At 36.8% G+C, this 17,377-nt stretch overlaps 1 protein-coding gene across 2 annotated transcripts in view; it reads right to left on the reverse strand.

Annotated features, from left to right (window-relative positions):
* Window positions 1-16,920, reverse strand: part of WDR33 (WD repeat domain 33) — a 52,088-nt gene extending 35,168 nt beyond the window's left edge. For both annotated transcript variants that reach the window (XM_009874752.1, XM_009874751.1), the window contains exons 1-6: window positions 16,698-16,920; window positions 14,793-14,861; window positions 14,247-14,351; window positions 13,488-13,583; window positions 12,853-13,004; window positions 10,975-11,072 (exon numbers count right to left, since the gene is read on the reverse strand). In XM_009874752.1, the coding sequence (XP_009873054.1) occupies window positions 10,975-11,072; window positions 12,853-13,004; window positions 13,488-13,583; window positions 14,247-14,351; window positions 14,793-14,861; window positions 16,698-16,901 (724 nt within the window). In that variant the 5' untranslated portion in view covers window positions 16,902-16,920. The remainder of the gene's footprint in view (window positions 1-10,974; window positions 11,073-12,852; window positions 13,005-13,487; window positions 13,584-14,246; window positions 14,352-14,792; window positions 14,862-16,697) is intronic.
* Between the last annotated feature and the right edge of the window lie 457 nt (window positions 16,921-17,377).

A 17,377-nucleotide genomic window follows, 5' to 3' on the forward strand; every position in this document is an offset into this window, starting at 1 on the left:
TCCGTAAGATGTGCCACTGGGCATATTACAAGGGCAGTATTCTTGTAGAGACTGACTGAATTATATAGGCATATATAATATCTGCATACACAGAGTGATCTTTTTACCTCATTGTTACTACGTAATCAGAAAGAGCTTTGAAGACTCTGACAGAGTGCTGTTGCATCTTCCATCTTACTTACAGTAAGTTTTCATTGTTGGAGGGCTCAAAGCAAGTACTTAACCTTCAGTAATTAAGTGGAATCCACCATTAGTCACTATGGAATGATCAAATATTTATCATCCCTGAAGAAAGTTCCACTAAACATTAAGAAACCTTTCCAATCCAAGCAGATAGTGCGCATTTCCTCAAGCATGTTAAAAGCTAGAATAAAAAAAAACCTAAAAAAGAATTTTTAGTACAGCCTTATAAAGGTTAGTTCCTTAGGCTATAGGTGCTGGTAAACAGCTGAAGGTAACTAAAAACTTAATCATTAGGATTTTTTGTTTATTTGTTTCCCCTTTGGCAAAACAAGGGAATTCAGGATCATAAGGGTGTCTGGTTGAAAGGAACCTCAGAAGTCCCTTGTTAACGCTCTTGCTCAAAGTTTGCAACTCAAAGGTTGCACATGGGTTTATCCAGTTTTATTCTGGAAACCTCCAAGGACAGAGGCTGCACAATATGAAAAATTAAGCAAAACTCACACTTTTCTAACACACTAGTAGGAAAGCAGCTAAAAAAAAAAAAAGTCAAAGAAAAAAAAACCCACCACCAAAAAAACCTGACCCTCCATGTCTCTATTAAAAATGGCATTTTAAATGTATTTTCCACTGGACTAGAGAAGGAATATTTTCTTTTTCAGAACTTAACTTTACCATAATACTTATTTTTCTAGTGGCAACATACCTGGAACATCAAATGAGTTTGAACTTCTGGGGATACCCTTAGGCTTGTACTTAGCTGGGAAATTACTTACCTGTGAATACCACCTGTACATCAGTTTGTGCTATGTATCTTCAAATAGGAAAGAATTGTGAAAGAACTCTTTTCAAAGGAAAATGTTTTACTTTCATCTGAAACTCTATGCTCCATCTCAGGACAAGTTTCTCCCATTGGCGGAGGGGAAATGTATCAGCTTTTCATTGAATTGAATGAAGATACTCAGCTTTTATTTTTTTTTTAATCCTTAAGTGTACTGATTATTTACAAAGCCAGGAAGAATCTTGACCTTTGAAAAATAGATCTCAAGGAGCATTAAGACTGGTGCTAAGGAAGAACGATGGAAGTCCTGCTATGCAAATTCTCAGTCTGAGGATAGCAAATACTTATTAGAGCTCCTCCTTCCTTAAATCTTTACGCACACAGGAAAAAAAAACCCCACGGAATAGTGTCATCTTAGAGAGAAAGAAGTCAGCTATAAAGAGAATGTAGAAATATTGTATAAATATTTAGACTTGATTTTATCTAACATATAATAATAGTAATAATAGTCTGGATCCTGAGCCACAGTTTTTCGTCAATTCATCCTACTCTTTGTTTGCAGGTTAGAACACCTACAATTAAGCTACTAGTTTATCAGGTGTTGTGACTCTCTTTAGAGGATTTTTTTTTAACCTGATAGAAGTTAAAGATTTTAAAATAACACCCAAAATATTTTCACGCTCCATCATTCTAAATAAAAAGCCAAAGAATTAAGCTATGGCACATATGGTAGAAAATATGCATCTGCCAGCACACATCGGTAAGCCAGGCTTGCTTTTACTACAAGATACTGTATTGCTCAATTTTAAGCAGCCAAGGGAACCCAATCCTCAGCTCTCCTGACCAGAAATTTTAAGTTTACTCTGGGATCTCGGGGACTTGGTAGAAGCATCTATTCCAGTGCTGTTAACTTTCAGTTTCTCAGGTCAGGCTCATATTTAAACAGCCATGGTAAGTTCTCTTTAAAAGCTTATTTTGGTGAGCAAAAAAGGTCCACACACAATTTCTATGAATGGTGAAAACAAGTTAAAAGATAACTTCCTGCCTTCAAACACAATGTAGGCAAGATACTTGTAGTCCTTGCCTTGTCTACACCAGAAAATTGTCATGATGTCATACAACCACTTCTCTGTGGCTATAGTTCTATTTACAACACCTCCACCTACTAACATGTCTTTTATACACATATATACTGCATTTTAAAAAAGAAAAATACATAACTATCTCATGATTTAAATTGCTTAACAGAATGCAGAATTTGATGGATTGTGAAACATATGAAAATAATGTCTTGTAGAACTAGAAATATCAGGTGGTTCCACTGAGCCAGTAACTACAAATAGTAATCAAAACTATCTGGGATGAAGAAATGTTAAACTTAGTCTGACAAAGTTTTTATAGCACAAAAATATTTTGAAAAGTTTTAAGTTTTCTCCTATATAGCTGTAATTCTGATGCTTACAGCTGTGATTCTTTGAAGCCAAGTCACTTAACAGCCCAATCACTTTTTCATTAAAAAAAACCCAAAACATAAAAATCCTTTCCACCATGTAATATAAATTCATAAAACTGCCAAGAGAGTTACTTTATCTGCAATACACAAATGTACTCTCAGCAACAGAAACCAAAATGTCTTCTGTTGAAAAGTGTTTTGTTTTCAACAAAAAGCCTTTATCTCTAAGTAGCAAAATTAAATGACAGTTTGTACTGTCACTGTGAGATGAATATCAGTCACTTGAAAAGTTCTGGCACTATACTATCAAAATAAATGTGGATTACACGTTTACACGCTTAATCTAATAAACTTTTGGCAGAAGTGTGCAGCACACATGTGCATTGATTATACTCTCAGCTGAAGCAATCCAGAACTAGCCTTAGGTCTTACAAGCAACTAGTAGACAATCCACATTACTTCTTAGGGACTATTAAAAACATAAGGAGTTTTAACCAAGTGGTAAAGACAGCGAGAATTACAGCAGGAACGATGGCATCATTCGCTCACCAAAACAGCACTTCACGCTTACATCAGTTTGAGTATTTAAGAATTATGACAGAACACAATTTAAAAGAGATTGGAGGGGAAAAAAAATTCTGTGTATGTATATGGGTACTATTATTACGCATCTCCACACAGACATTATAGTATTTATACAGACACTCTTGGTACATGAAACTTTATCTGCTCGTGTCTGAGTGTGTCATTCAGCCATAAAAACCCAGCCTCTTCCCCGGCTGCTCCAGCAACTGAGCTTGCCCTGATTTATCCCCAATGCCAGGAGCATAACTCTTGTTAGTTTCCACCACCTCATTCTCATCTCCTTGCTCACACTGCCACTATCTTTTCTCAACTCTTACACCAGCTGTTGTTTTATTAAGATTTTTCATACCAACACAGCCCACACAGAGAAGTGTGTTGCTATACTTCTCATTTCCAGCCACCTTTCACACGTCTTTTTTCTGTGTCTTCCTAAAAACAGAACACGTGATGAGCAGGACTAGCTTTCTCATGAGAACAGAGGGCCAGGCAAGTATAGGAGAGAGAAAAAACCACCACCATATTTTAGGAAAAACATTCGCAAGCTATCCCCTCATCTCCCAGCACCCAGCTGACCATATGAACCTGCAATCTTAAGTGTGAGAACTGCAATGTTACTCATGTGATAAAACTTGATGCAAAAGTGTGTCACTAAAGGGCCAGAGTATCACTAAGACCTAAAGGTACTGTAACAGGAAATAATGTGAGTATGTAGAATTGAAATGACGCAAAAGAAAATACCAAATGCTCTGCAAAGTCTATGCTTACCTATGTGCACAAAAGCTTTTAGTAAAGTAACTACAGAAAATGTCAAAAAAAAAAAAAAGCAGCAAAAAGTGGTCTGTTTAATCCACACACAAAAGAAGAGTGAAGCGCTTTTCCACTGAAATAACTGCAAGGGAAGTTTGTAAGGACAGATGTGAATTACTGGGGTTTGTTTTTCAGAGTCTTGTAGTAGTTATTTTGAAACAGCATGCAACAGTAGTTGCACTTTAGTAGGAAATTGTATGTCAGACAAAAATTTCCATTTAAAAAAAAAAAACGAAGTGCCCAATTCTGAGTATTTATCTGCATGACATTTTTTCAGAAGATGATAAAAAAAAAAAATGAAGTGCCCAATTCTGAGCATTTATCTGCATGACATTTTTTCAGAAGATGAGTTATTAGCATAACTTGTACATAAGACTAACTTCAGACGATTTTGTTTCTGCTGGGAGCCCCTGATATGACCAATACTGGTAAGTAAATAAGAAGGAGCCACCATCCTTAATGCCCATAACCTGCATCCCTTTCACTCGTGCTGAGAAAGGAAGACTGATGCCATCTTAGCATCAGTATTGAAATGCCTCTGCAGTTTGGGATTTTTTTCAGTAGCATCAAGGCAATCTGCTTAAAATGGTGCTTTTCTTTCTCAGCAAAGATGAGCAGGGCTCAAGGACAAAGCTCACTGCTGCATCAGGTGTTCTCACTGTAGGTGAGAAGTATTTATATGAACAAGCAAAAATAAAGCAATAAAGGTTTCACCCACTTCAGTTTTATCTATCCTTTGCAATTATCAAACACATAAAAGGAAGCAGATGCAAGAAATACTAATGTGCAATTGCAAATCTTAAGCAAGTATTGTGTATTGCGCTGAGCACTGTACTGGATTGCCCTAAGTGCTGGCTGTCCTGTGGAACACTAGGGTTACTCACTATTCTTCCAAGCTTAAAATAATAGATTTATTACAAATATTAGCTTCTTTAGAGTAAAATTTGACCTTGAACTCAATGTTAGAGATTATATAACTTTCAATTCCAGGACAATACTCAGAGAGAGATTTCAAAATTGAATCCGAAATCTCATTCTCACACAGTGCTTCTTCATTCTGGTCTCATGAAAAGCATCGACAAAAAAGTATCTGGTATAACTTTTTTTATAGCATGCTGCTGCGGCTCATCTCTCACAATCTCTTTTACTTATTCTTTGAGAACACTAGATATTCTTACTCAGTAACTTTTCTGGATTCTTAAAATATGAGAATCAGAACTCAGCATGTGGCACCTGAACATTACCGAGAACTGAACTGCTATGGAAACCAAATGCTTTTAGCCCTATCAGATGCAACCAGCTTCAGGAGCAGTCTTCAACACCCTCTAATTCTCCCAGCATTGTTTTAGGGAGTAAAGGCATCGTGAAGCTACCTCTTAATCACCACCTTTTAATCACAAAACCCAAGGACCTCAAATACAGTTGACCAAAGTAAAATTTCTGTACAGTCCAGAACACCTCATGAACAGCAACCTGATATAAGTCAACACAGCAAGAAGTTTCTCAACTTCCAGATGGATTTTTACATTTAACACAAATAGAACTGGGTATTTTATTGAAGTCTAACTCTAATGAAGCTTCTTATACACAGTGAATCAAGATGCTATGGTCTTGAAAGTAGTTTTCAGGAATAAAATTGAGTTGCTAGGTGACACCTAAACATTGTTCAATAGACTCAAGCAAGAAGAGATTGGATTCTTCCCATGTAACGTAGGTTATTCCCACCACTCCAACAAGTAGCCATGACTGAGGTTATCTATGAGGTGTGTATATATTCACATTTCAAGTCCCTGACGTTACTTAACTCTGGAAAAAGCTTAGAGAAAGATGCTAGGAAAATGTATTTTGCATGCTAACTTCCATTTATGAAGCCAGAAATCACATCCAATTATTTCTAATTCTTAATCTCACAAAGACAACAGAGAGGTTTCCTAATGAGATGAAGAAGTGAATGAGAGGGCATAAAGAGCCCTCGATGCACGCAATCCCAAAGAAGCACAATACAGACAGCAGAACAAAGAGACTCCTGCATCACCAACTGTGTGAGGCTTGTGAACTGCCTGTGTAGAATACACACCCCTCACAGGTTCACTACAGTGTCCTAGTGAGCGAGGTCCCTAGCATGTCTTCTGCCTACAACACACGAAAAGCGTGACAAACAGGCATTTGGAGCACAGCTGCATCTCAAAAGCTTTAGCTGCAACGTACCCCTCTCCACCTCAAACTTCACAATGGCAATAAGATTTGTGCAGATCATGCATAAGCTGACCTAATAAAACCCACCAACAAAGAAATTTACCGGATTGCAGCACTTCAAAACAGCTCATCTTTTTTAACTTCAAAAATTCAAGAACTTTCCTTCTCTAGAATGGTATGGTTGGTGCCAGTATCAGCCATGCCTAATCTGGGCTTCTGTTCTGAGGAAAAAATCCATCTAATATTCACGTAGAGGTCCGTGAGCAGACTAAAACGACATATCACATGTACCTGAAATTCTAACGGTACAACCAGGCTTCCACAAAAAACTTGAAGGTTTAAATACTACCTTTCCTTACAAGAAACACCGTATGAACATATATGCATTTCTTGACTTTGCTGGGTTTTCTTTCTCTACTGAGCTAAGGAAAACAAAAGAAAAACCTCACATCAAGGGAAGAAAGATGGAAATAGCAACACTACTTGTTGGTCTGTTGTGGTTTTTTTTCTTTTAAGTTATCCTGTGTAGAGTTCAATTACATTGCAGGGAAAGGTAACAGTTCTAGAATCCACTTGCTTTGAAGGGTGAGCACACTAAGTAGGTTTAAAAGTGAAGGACCAAACTGAAGATGTACTTCATGTTTCTTTTAACTACTGAACACATCATGCAAATTTAGGTACAGAATTCATCATTTTACTGAGGAATCAGATGTCAAAACCTTTCAAGAAATCCTTCGCTTTCAGCCAGAAAATGCAGAACACACAAACCATACAATAGATTTAAACAACTAAATACAATTTGTGGTATTATATTTGCTAATGAAGATCCAGAAATAGAGTAGAAGGAAAGAAGAAACAAGAAATTCTCCAGTTATTTCAGTATGACTAGTTACAGAGACACGTTTTCAGAACTTGTGAGCAACCTAAAAATAAGTTTACCATGACTGCTGTGACTTTTGCATGCATGAACACACCTACATGTTATTTTCTAAGTGATGAAGTTTTGCACTGGTGTTAGGCCTGAACAGGAAATTCTAGGCAGAATCATGTTACTAAAGACAGGCAAAAGCCTTTCCTTAGAGTAAATCACACCCTAGTAAGAAATTACATATTAAGCTGCAAATTTTAAATCTAGACAGAGTACAAAGAATCATGATTGCTATTAACTGTTCAAATTAGTACAGGAAAAATCTCTTACCAAATCTACCACGTTGGCTGGAAGATCATTTAAGTGTATTTTTCTGTTTTACAGCCAGAAAAAAGAAAACCTTTTCTATAAAGCATCCTATCAAATCCCAAGCTACTACACTTCAGAGAGCTGGATACAGCCATCTTCCCCCAAAGACCTATTTAAAATAGGCAACCTTCGAAATCCTGGGAACATGCCGCTCATCTAGATTTCAGAGTGAAAACTGTACACTCCTCCCAAGCACCCATTTCTACTGGATTTTGTGTGTGTGACTGCGAAAAGGAGAAGGACAATGGAACCGACAACATTGGAATGTGTTTGTAGCTTCCTAACCCATGATTTCATGCTGAGAACAATCAGGGAGTCATGTGTTTACTCAGGAGGTACCCAAAATGTTCTCAGGGATACATCAGCACAGACCTGACACTCAGAAATTCACAGCCACCAGTCACCTCAGCAGTAACATTCATTTCTCGATAGAAATGAAAGGACAGCAAGCTTACACACAATTTTTCCTTAGATGTAACTAGCATTATTAGAAGTACCTGTTACCATCATCAAGATGGTAACATCACAGAAATTAACATAGGCAAAACCTACCAGTGCAGAATTAGGAGCACAGCACCTTTACTTCAAGAGCAGACAGACAGTAATCAGGGTGAGGGGAAGCAGGTAAGTGACCTTGACAATGCCATTTCCCCCACCTTCAAGTTCTTCAAAGATAACTCGCCTGAAGATGAATTAAAAATGGTTCCCCTCAAAATGGAAGATTTTATTCCTATTTATTTCTTTACAATATTAAAAAGGAGTCTGATAAATCTACACATAGTTCTAACAAAACACCCCGACTCCACCTACTATGGCCTGCAAAGCCACGATGGTAGAAACAGCAGCAGAGCAACATGAAGTAGTGAAAAGCTGGGCAAAGGGACCCTGAGCCAGATTAAGGAGAAAAAGAGAGCTAACTTCTGGTACTACGCGGGAAGAACAAAACAGGGTGTCCTGTTTATTTTCATTTTGACAAACAAGAAGGAAGCTGGACAGTTAACGTTTCTCACACAGCCCATGTATTCATGGCTGTAGCTACTGAAGAAAAAATACGCAGCCTATTGTACACACACAAAGAACTCCAGCAAAACCTTAAGAAGTAGTCCTTAAGAAGTAGAAATTAACCACTTCCAATTTGTTTTTCCAATCCTCTTTGGAAGGTAAGACTAGAACTGTTCCTTTAGACCCATTTTAAAGAAAGGTAATCATTTAATCAAACAACAGAAATAAACTGTATTAGTTCAGTGCAAATAAGCATCTGTAACAAGTCTACAGAATTTTGTCCTTGCTGTATCAGCAAAGCTTATGTCTGTACCTTTCATGTTCTTTATAGAATTGTTCTAAAAACAGCGTTATAGTCCTCAAGTCTGTTGTTTAAAATATGTTCCTTAATTTGTTACTGAAAAGCAGGAATAATGATATACTGATACTGTATCCCTCCTAGGAATTATAATCTTTTCACGAACATATCTGACTACAAACTGATAGTTTTATTTGATTTTTATAATTCAGTGATAACCTGAAGAATATCATAACACAAAGTGAAACTTTGGATCTAATCTACTGTAAAATCCCTTCAACTTCACTGCACCAATATTTACAGAATAGCTGAAGGCACGGTTTATGAACATAGGAAATAAAAAACATTCCTTAGCATGGTATATTTGATCTAAACAGTTTTTGTACATAACGAAATATTATTTTCAGTGAAGTGCCACCAGCATTTTAATTTACAGTTCACTAACTTTGCAACAGTGTGTGTATTTAAACATATTGAAGGCTGCACTAAGCAAAGTATTACAGGTCACACTCCTAAATATGTGCCAGCAAACACATGTGGAGAAGCAAAAAGCTGAAGAACAGTTTCTTAAAGACAAAGCTCTAAACTCCAAATAAAATGAAAGTTTCTATCTTCCACCAAGAAAACTACTTAAATGTTACCCATACAGTTCTTTCAAATATGTCTTCTGGTAGTATTTAACTACAGTGTTAGGGACAAAAAACTTGCTTGTTTTGCAGAAACATCCCCCCACTCCCAATGCTCACGGTTTTAGGTATCATTTTTGTTTTGTTGTTGGAGACTTTTTAGTGGTGGTGTTTGGGTTTTTCTGAGTTTTTGCAGGAGGGGAGTGTTGCCTATTTGACAGCAGAAATGAGGAATAATCTGCCCTGTCCACTTTTACATGGGGGTGTAAAGTTCTCAAAGTATTTCCAACTTAGATAAAACATGCCATGTATTGTGGGTACATCATCTACACAGAAACAAAGATATTCCTTACAGACCTATTTTGCAAACTAAAAACTGTATAGAGATGTATAAGCTATAAGAAATTAAAGCATAACTCTGAGATGTAGTCACATCATGACATTCATAAATTACACGAGGTAACAGAAGGAAATGTAATGCAAGTTCTGTTCTCTATGGCCTAAATTAAATGCTTTACTCCTACTTATGCACAACATTAAAAGGATCTAGAAGAATTAGAGGGATCTTGACAGCTCTGCATGGAGGCTATCCCCATTTCCTCCACACTGTTTAAATGAGTAGTTAATACAAACCTGGAGGAGGGTATAGAACGTGTTTAGGGAAAATTATTTCTTTTATAAAGCATCAAGCAGAAGAGCCCAAATTTGTTTGGATCCTTCCAGAATAACAAGTGTAAATGATATAGCATAGAAATTTGCTTGCCAGCTCCTGTAAACACAAATACCATCATGTCTATGTGCAGGTGCTGTTAGAATATCATCATTGCAAGAATGCTGGAGCCCAATGTCTTTTCAAAGCAGTGGTGTTTCAAAGCAATGCATTAGTAAAATGAGAAAAGAGTGTAAGAGTCAAGAGAAACAGGGAGAACTCTACTTCATAAAATGCATAATGCGGGTCAAAGTTGGAAGCACTATTTTAAAAATCTGTAGTTTAGGAAATCACTGAACAAGCTTACACACCTAAAACTGAAATAAAAGATTTTTATTGCATACCTTGTCTTTGCAGTTTATCTGCACATCTACAACTCCCAGACTCATGGCAGACTTTAATATATTCTCCTATTAAATTATGTACGTTTGATATCTTCACCAAGAAAGGAATAGTTGTCAGAAGCCCTTGTTACTGCTCAGTAAAATTGTAACAAGAAAAGGAAAAAGTTCAAGGAGACTAGGAGAAAGGCACAAGAAGTCAGAATACAGATGTTGGGACAGAAAACTACTGGCTAGGATTATTTGCTGCGCACGATGCGGTCAAAATTTACTTGTTTTTCCTTCCTAAATGCTCTCCTCCTCTTTAAGGAGTGAGAAAAAGTAACTACCTTGCCTCTAAAGAAATCAGCATGGAAGGCACTCCCATGAAAAGAATGAAATCCTCTGCAAGACGATGTGTGTTCTGAAGTGGTCACAATGATTAAGCTTTGGAGAAAGATAAACGTATTCCTGATCCAGAAACAGCTGTTTCTACCAACATAAGCAGTAGGAAAAAAAAGGCCTTATATCCACCTCCACCATTTAGAGCTCAAGTGGACAGTAAACAGAGTAACAGCATTGTGAACTGCAGCCTACCTGAATATTATTGGGCGCCTACAGCAGCAGCCTAAGAAAAACTTGTTTGGAAGACTTAAGACAGAGATGTAATACAAAAATGTAGACAAGCTGATACTTCTGTATTGTGAACACCTAGTTAAAAAAGTTGGGTTTTTTTTCCCCCTCTTGAAATACCCCAATCAGTACTTTTGGTACACATACCTCGAAGAATTCTCTCCTCATGGCAACGTAGAAAGTCCCAGATTCTAACAGTGCCGTCGTCAGAGCATGTAGCAAATTTATTATCCGTGGGTGAGAAACTGTTACATGAAGACACACAGCAGGGGAAAGAAGTCAGCATTTAACAGATTATCTATGCTTCTCAGACAGGGCAAAATTATACTGTAATGTGTTATACACTGAAGGATGCATTTGAACATAGGGACTTTTAAGTGAATACAGTGCCTGCCAAATGACACTTCATTGCAAGACATGAATTTAGCATAGGGTTACTATTGCATTGCAGTCCTCTGTCAAACGAGGAAAAAAAATCCAGAATTTATTCTTAGCACCTTCCTACCTACAACTGCAACACGGTAGCGCCTTCTCTACAGGATGAGACGCAACATCAATACGATTTGGTAACTGTCAACCCTAGATTTTCATGTTTGGTAATACCATAAGAAAGTGACACTGTGTAGAAGCACAGGAGAACAGTTCTTAGGGAAAAAACTCCTCTTCAGCCACAGGTGCTTTGCAGCAGAGAAGCAAAACTAAGGGAAAGCTGGTCACAGGAAAATGCTAGTTGGATTAACTGTTGAAAAAAACCTGTATATAAAACAAGCATACCACTTATTGTAAAAGTAATTTGGGAAAAATCCTTCTTATTACACCCCATCAACACCATTAAAAGAAACCTACAGACACAGAAGAAGCTTCCAGACTGAGCAGTCAGTCAGTATCACTTGATGAGTCACTGGAAAAGCAAGCAGTTATTTAGCCATGTGATTAGGGCCAGAACATCTCCAGCAACTGACAGGCACTCACTTCCTTTCTGGTGCAGTGAAAGACCATGAGGAAGCCCTCATGAAATCCTAGCTCTTTATGACCAGGAAAGGGCTTAAAATAGTAGAGAAATTCAGTGTATGGCCATGACAGTCAGACAGTAACTGAAGCCAATGTAAGCACTTCTCATAACCAAGCTCTGGCAGAAAATGCGGCACCCTATCAAGGAAAAATGGTGACTTTAATGGAAAGTGGTTTCGTGGCAGTGAACCTTTATTGCCAAGGGCCAGCACCTGAACCCGAAGAAACACTGCTTTAGCTTCATTTTGGATCTGCAGCTTCTCTTCAGGCTTACTTTAAAAGCATTTCCATCTCTCACTAAAGACTATGTGCAGGTTTGCTTTAGAAACATCCTTCATTTACATCTTATTGATAGTACCACTTTAGATTCCAGTTTTTATATAAATAGACATTTGCACAACTGAGGCATCAACACTGAACCAAGAGAATATCCTACAGTCTTCTTTTCAATGGCTTGCTTACAGTTTCAAGCTTGAAGAACCCATTCAGTATTAACATTAGACTTCTGTATGTGGCAGTCTGCGTGGGTATTTAGTATTACTGGAAGTCTTGGCTTCACCAAGCCAAGCAGTTCTTCACTTTATTTAGTGTTTTATTATTTTGTGAGAACTATGCAGGTGTTTTATTTCTGAAGGCTTTATATTTTATTCAGTTAGATTATTAAAGACTGAATTCTTTATTTGGAATGAAATTGTTGTCTTACACAGTGCGTATAAAAAGGAATAACTGATACACATTGTCACCATATAAAAATGAAAAGAATACCAGTGCAAAATGCGGCAGACAAATACATCTCTAACATATTGCAGAGGCGGATACTGGGACAATACTAATTCAGAAAGGTGCCAGCAAAACGGTGAGAATGTGGAAACAAAAGAAAATATTGTGTTTATGTGGTGCAGGAAGTTTCCCAGAATCTGACAGAACCCATGCATGTCTGCACCCAGAATACACTTAGAGAACAGTCTAATCATGGCAATAGGTACTACAGAAAATGGTATATTGTGTATAAACCTGGCCTCTCTAATCGCCTCCTTATGTGCCTGGAACATCTTGACGTTGTTCATGTTGGACTGCCAGTATTTCACATATCCCCCGTGGTCTGCTGTCAGCATCCACATATCATTGTGTGACCAAGTCATAGCCCTTACAGGGCTGTCGTGAGCCTGTAAATTCAGAAACAAAACTTCTAGCAAACATATTCAAATACTGCCTGACTTGCACAAACACAAAAGTTAGTGAAGTTCCTACTTAACAGCTGCAAAAGAGAAATGAAATGAAGCAATGATCTAAGATTCAAGATGTCATTCTGGGGAAAATAAAATTCCCTTACTTTAGTATACGATGGTCTTCTAAATAATAAATGAAGAGTATTTGCATTTGGTTTCCAAAATGTTTCTTTATTATTACAAATACTCCTAGTATGTTCTTGAGAACAGTTAGTATAGTGTATGGAGATGGAATGAGAAGCATTAAATGAACTGCCTGTAGTCACAGAAGAATACAAATAAAAAAAAAGTAGAAGACCTCTAAGGCTCCCACTACCACACTTAGACCACAGACCCATGATGAGTAGGGTGAAGATGTGTTCCTAAAACATGCTCTGAAACCTCAAGAAAATACACAGAAATCTTGACAGATGAATTTACCTGCAATATTGTTTCAAAATTGAAAGTCAGTCCATTCCATAATGTGAACTCTCCACTAGATGCACCAGTGACCAAGCGTCTCCCCTCAGGAGTCCACTGCAAAAGAAGAATTTAAATCAACTGTGCAAATACAACACTCAAATATTTCTTCATAATCCTCCAAATAAATCATAACCTTCTTCCAGGGAATTTGCAGAACTGGAATTTACTAAACGACTTTCTAGCGGATGCAAGATATAAAAAACAAAAAAAAGCAGAACCATGCCAGAGGGCTTTTGACTTTTGTAACAACAGGACAAAGCCTGTTGTAAAAGCAATGAAAAAAAATCTAGTCATAGAGAAGAAACAGCTTATAGATACCAATACATTTTTAGCACACAAATTCTATACTAATCAATGCTGCTGACATCACAGAAAAGTTATTAAAAGGTGCTACAAAAGAGTCAGCCAGCACAGAGAATTGCCTTTTTTCTTCTCTTGAGTCAAGATATATTAGCCTTCCTAAGTTGAAAACAAACAAACAAAAAAAAAAGTGGGAAGTGCACCTCAAAGTCAGAGTAAAATTATTTTGTACTCAGATCTTACCATTTAATTTCTAAAACCCTCCACAGAAACCTATATGCAGGACTAGTCCATATATTTCATGTTAGTTTTATTTGGAAATGTTTCAACTGTTATCTTCTTGCTTTCTTGAGTTAGGAGTATCACTTCCACTTAAATTAAGCCAATACAACTAAGTAAATCCAGCACTATACTCACCCTGACAACAAATACTGGGCATTTTACTTTATTAGTAGATGTCCGAACAAACTTTGTTGTTACAGCATTCATAGGGTTGTTCAGCATTCCTATAGGAGGGACCAACTATGAGAGAAGAAACAAAAAGATTAGAAATGACATTTCTAACCAGAAACTGCAAGAAAAGCATACATTCCAAGCATCTATTTCTGGAAAAGCAGGTTCTTCATTTACAGGGGTATTATCAGAAGTAAAACGGTAGAAATGTTCAAATGTCCGCATGATTACCACCTCATCTATCCAGAATTACATCTTCAAGAGCTGCTTTGCAAGCTCAGCGCATTGAGTTCTTATATCCAAAAACTAAAAGCCCACCCAATTTCAGGTTCTCTTTGCAGATGTGGATTCCAACAGAACAAGATAATGTAGACTGAAGATACCCTTTATATCTTTAAGGCCTCTTGTGGACAAAAAAAAATAATCTCAGTTGACAGACAGAATCCTTCCAATTTTCTAGAAAACATGTATTCACAGAACTTCAACAGGGAATAGAGAGATTTTACTTACGTCATTATAATATCCTGCATCGGGCTGGATTGCTCGCATATCTCGCTGGTCTCTCTGCCATACTCTATTCTGGAAAGAAAAAACCCAACTCTTATTTCATAACAGCACTATACTTCATTGTTAAACAACAGAAAAATAAGGAACACGTTGACAGCTTGTTTAGGGAATCAGGAAATCGGAAAGCACGACAAAGATTTTAGAAAAAATTCAAAGATTTTGGTCTCAGGAAACCTGTATCATTTGTACAGTGTAAGCAAAAAATTCAAGAATGTCTGAAGTTTTAATTTCATGAAACTAAAGCAGCTCGTTTTAAACTGCAGCTTACAAATATAAAAGGAATAGTGCTATAAGTCACACTGTTGTAACAAAGACAACTGGTAGTGTGGTGCCCAGGCTAATAGGTACTCTACAAGAAACACGTTCAATCATTTCAAAAGCTTTATGTTTGGGATAAGCATTTGCACTATGAGCTGTGCTGCTAAACTCTAACTGAAATCCCACACAGTGACACGAGCTAGAAAGGAAACTTCTGTGGCTGAAGCACAAAAGTAATAATGCATTCAAATAAACACCACTTAGAAGACTAAAGGATTAAAAATACCTTGAATTAGTTAAATTTTGCAAGTCTTCCGATAAAACATTTTCAAAATCACACAAATTAAGAATGCAATTATTTCAGCTTCATGCTGTAGAATTTATCAATTTGAATCTGCACACGTATCAGAAACATAATTCTAAACTAAAATTCTAGGCAAAACATGTCCAGCATACACTATTACAGCTTGCTAGAATTTCTTAAGCCAAAAGTAAACTACATGTAAACAATTCTTCTCATTTTTCATAGAACCAGATCAAATGAAATCAGTAGTATCAAAGCCAAGACTGAAATGGAATTTTGGTACACCCTAATTTTGGGTAAGCATCCAAACCACACTGGTCTGATTTTTCTGTTGTTGTTTGTTTTAACAGACAGAAGTTTCAGAGTGCTTCTTTCTGCCACAGAAGTCCTGAACTACTAAAATTATTTTTTTTTTTAACTTAGTCCACTATTAATAGAATCTTGTCGGGGCTTTCCTAAAATACAGCAATATGTTTTAAATGTTCAGTGTTTAAACAGATCTTGAATTTTTTATTAAGAAAACTTTCAAATTATTACAAAAAACATACAAACTATAACCACGCACTGGTCACAGCAAATTGAATTAATTTCATAATGTTGGGGTTTTAAAGTGTTGCTGTTGAGATTCCTGTAATTCCTGTGTTCACAGATTTCATTGTTTCTTCTGACCTAATATCCAGCACTTTTACAGTAAATCTTGATCATATAATTCTGAAGAAATTAATACCAACTCATCAGGAAAGCTAGGAAAGCTAAATAAGCATTTTTAGAGAAACATTTCTTCAATAAAACTTCCTCTTAAGTTGTTCTGTATCTGTTAACTGTACAGAAAGGGGTTTTCAGAGACCATGATGTAAGCTGCACTGCTCAGGTTTTGGAGGAGAAGTGACAGTGGTTTATTTTCTTTTTCATGAAATTTCCATTTCAAAACAAAAAAAAAAAGATCAATTACATTACTTTAATGAGATTTTACATTCACAGAAAAGTCAAGAATATCACATAAGACACTCACTTGCACTCCAAGTTAGAATTTCAAGACAGAAAGTAAAAACTGGTGTTTATACCCACTACAAAGTCAGCTGTATCTATGTCCAGTTTTGTTATGGAGGACCAAACCTCTCTGGGTTCACACTGTAACATTTTTACAAGCATTTGTCACTTAGTCTGAAAATGCAGCAGTGGATCTCCCTGTGTCCCAGACTGCTCTGTGGACACTGAAAACCACAATCTCAGATTTCAGGAAAGGAAAAACATCTTTTTCAGACAAACCCAGAAAGTTAACTAACCTCCAAATATTTAATTACAGAGGGATTGTAGTCTATGGTCTTTCGGTTCACAGCTTTTCTCATGCGTTTCCCATCAAAAGTCAGCTGTTGCATTGCTTGCTGCTGTGCAAAATCAGGTCTTTTGTAGAACAACTGCCGAGGCGCCTGGTGCTGGAACCTCGGCATATGGAAAAATCGGGGTGGGGAGCCAATTTCTGTGGCCATGGCTATCTTGTTCCTGAAAGCCTGCAAAAAAGTGAAACACTAGATTATAACATAATGACAAGTATCTCCACTATCTTAAGTTTACAAGGTTGAATAATAACTTCAGAAAGCACTGTTTATTGGAAAGAAATACTTGCAGGTTCTTCTATCATTATTCTTCCTCTGTGCCACATAACACTGACATTAAAGTGGTTAAGTATTTCTTTCAAGAGAAAATTTATATTGAAACAGATAATTATAAAGTTTGCATTCCTAATTGAGGAATGTATGGGAAAAGAATGTCCTCAGTAAAAATAGTGTAAGTAAAAGCAAGATGATATTTCATATTCCATGTACAGCAGGAAACATCACATTACTTATAAAGTAACTATCAACAAGAAAAAAAGTTGTAAGGGCTGCATCCAAATCTAATTCTAGGACCCCAAAATAAAATTACATTCTGCACACATGATTTATAGCAAATAGATCACATTCTA

This window comes from Apaloderma vittatum, unplaced genomic scaffold (genome assembly GCF_000703405.1).
Source record: "Apaloderma vittatum isolate BGI_N311 unplaced genomic scaffold, ASM70340v1 scaffold13858, whole genome shotgun sequence".
Classification (NCBI taxonomy): Eukaryota; Metazoa; Chordata; class Aves; order Trogoniformes; family Trogonidae; genus Apaloderma; species Apaloderma vittatum.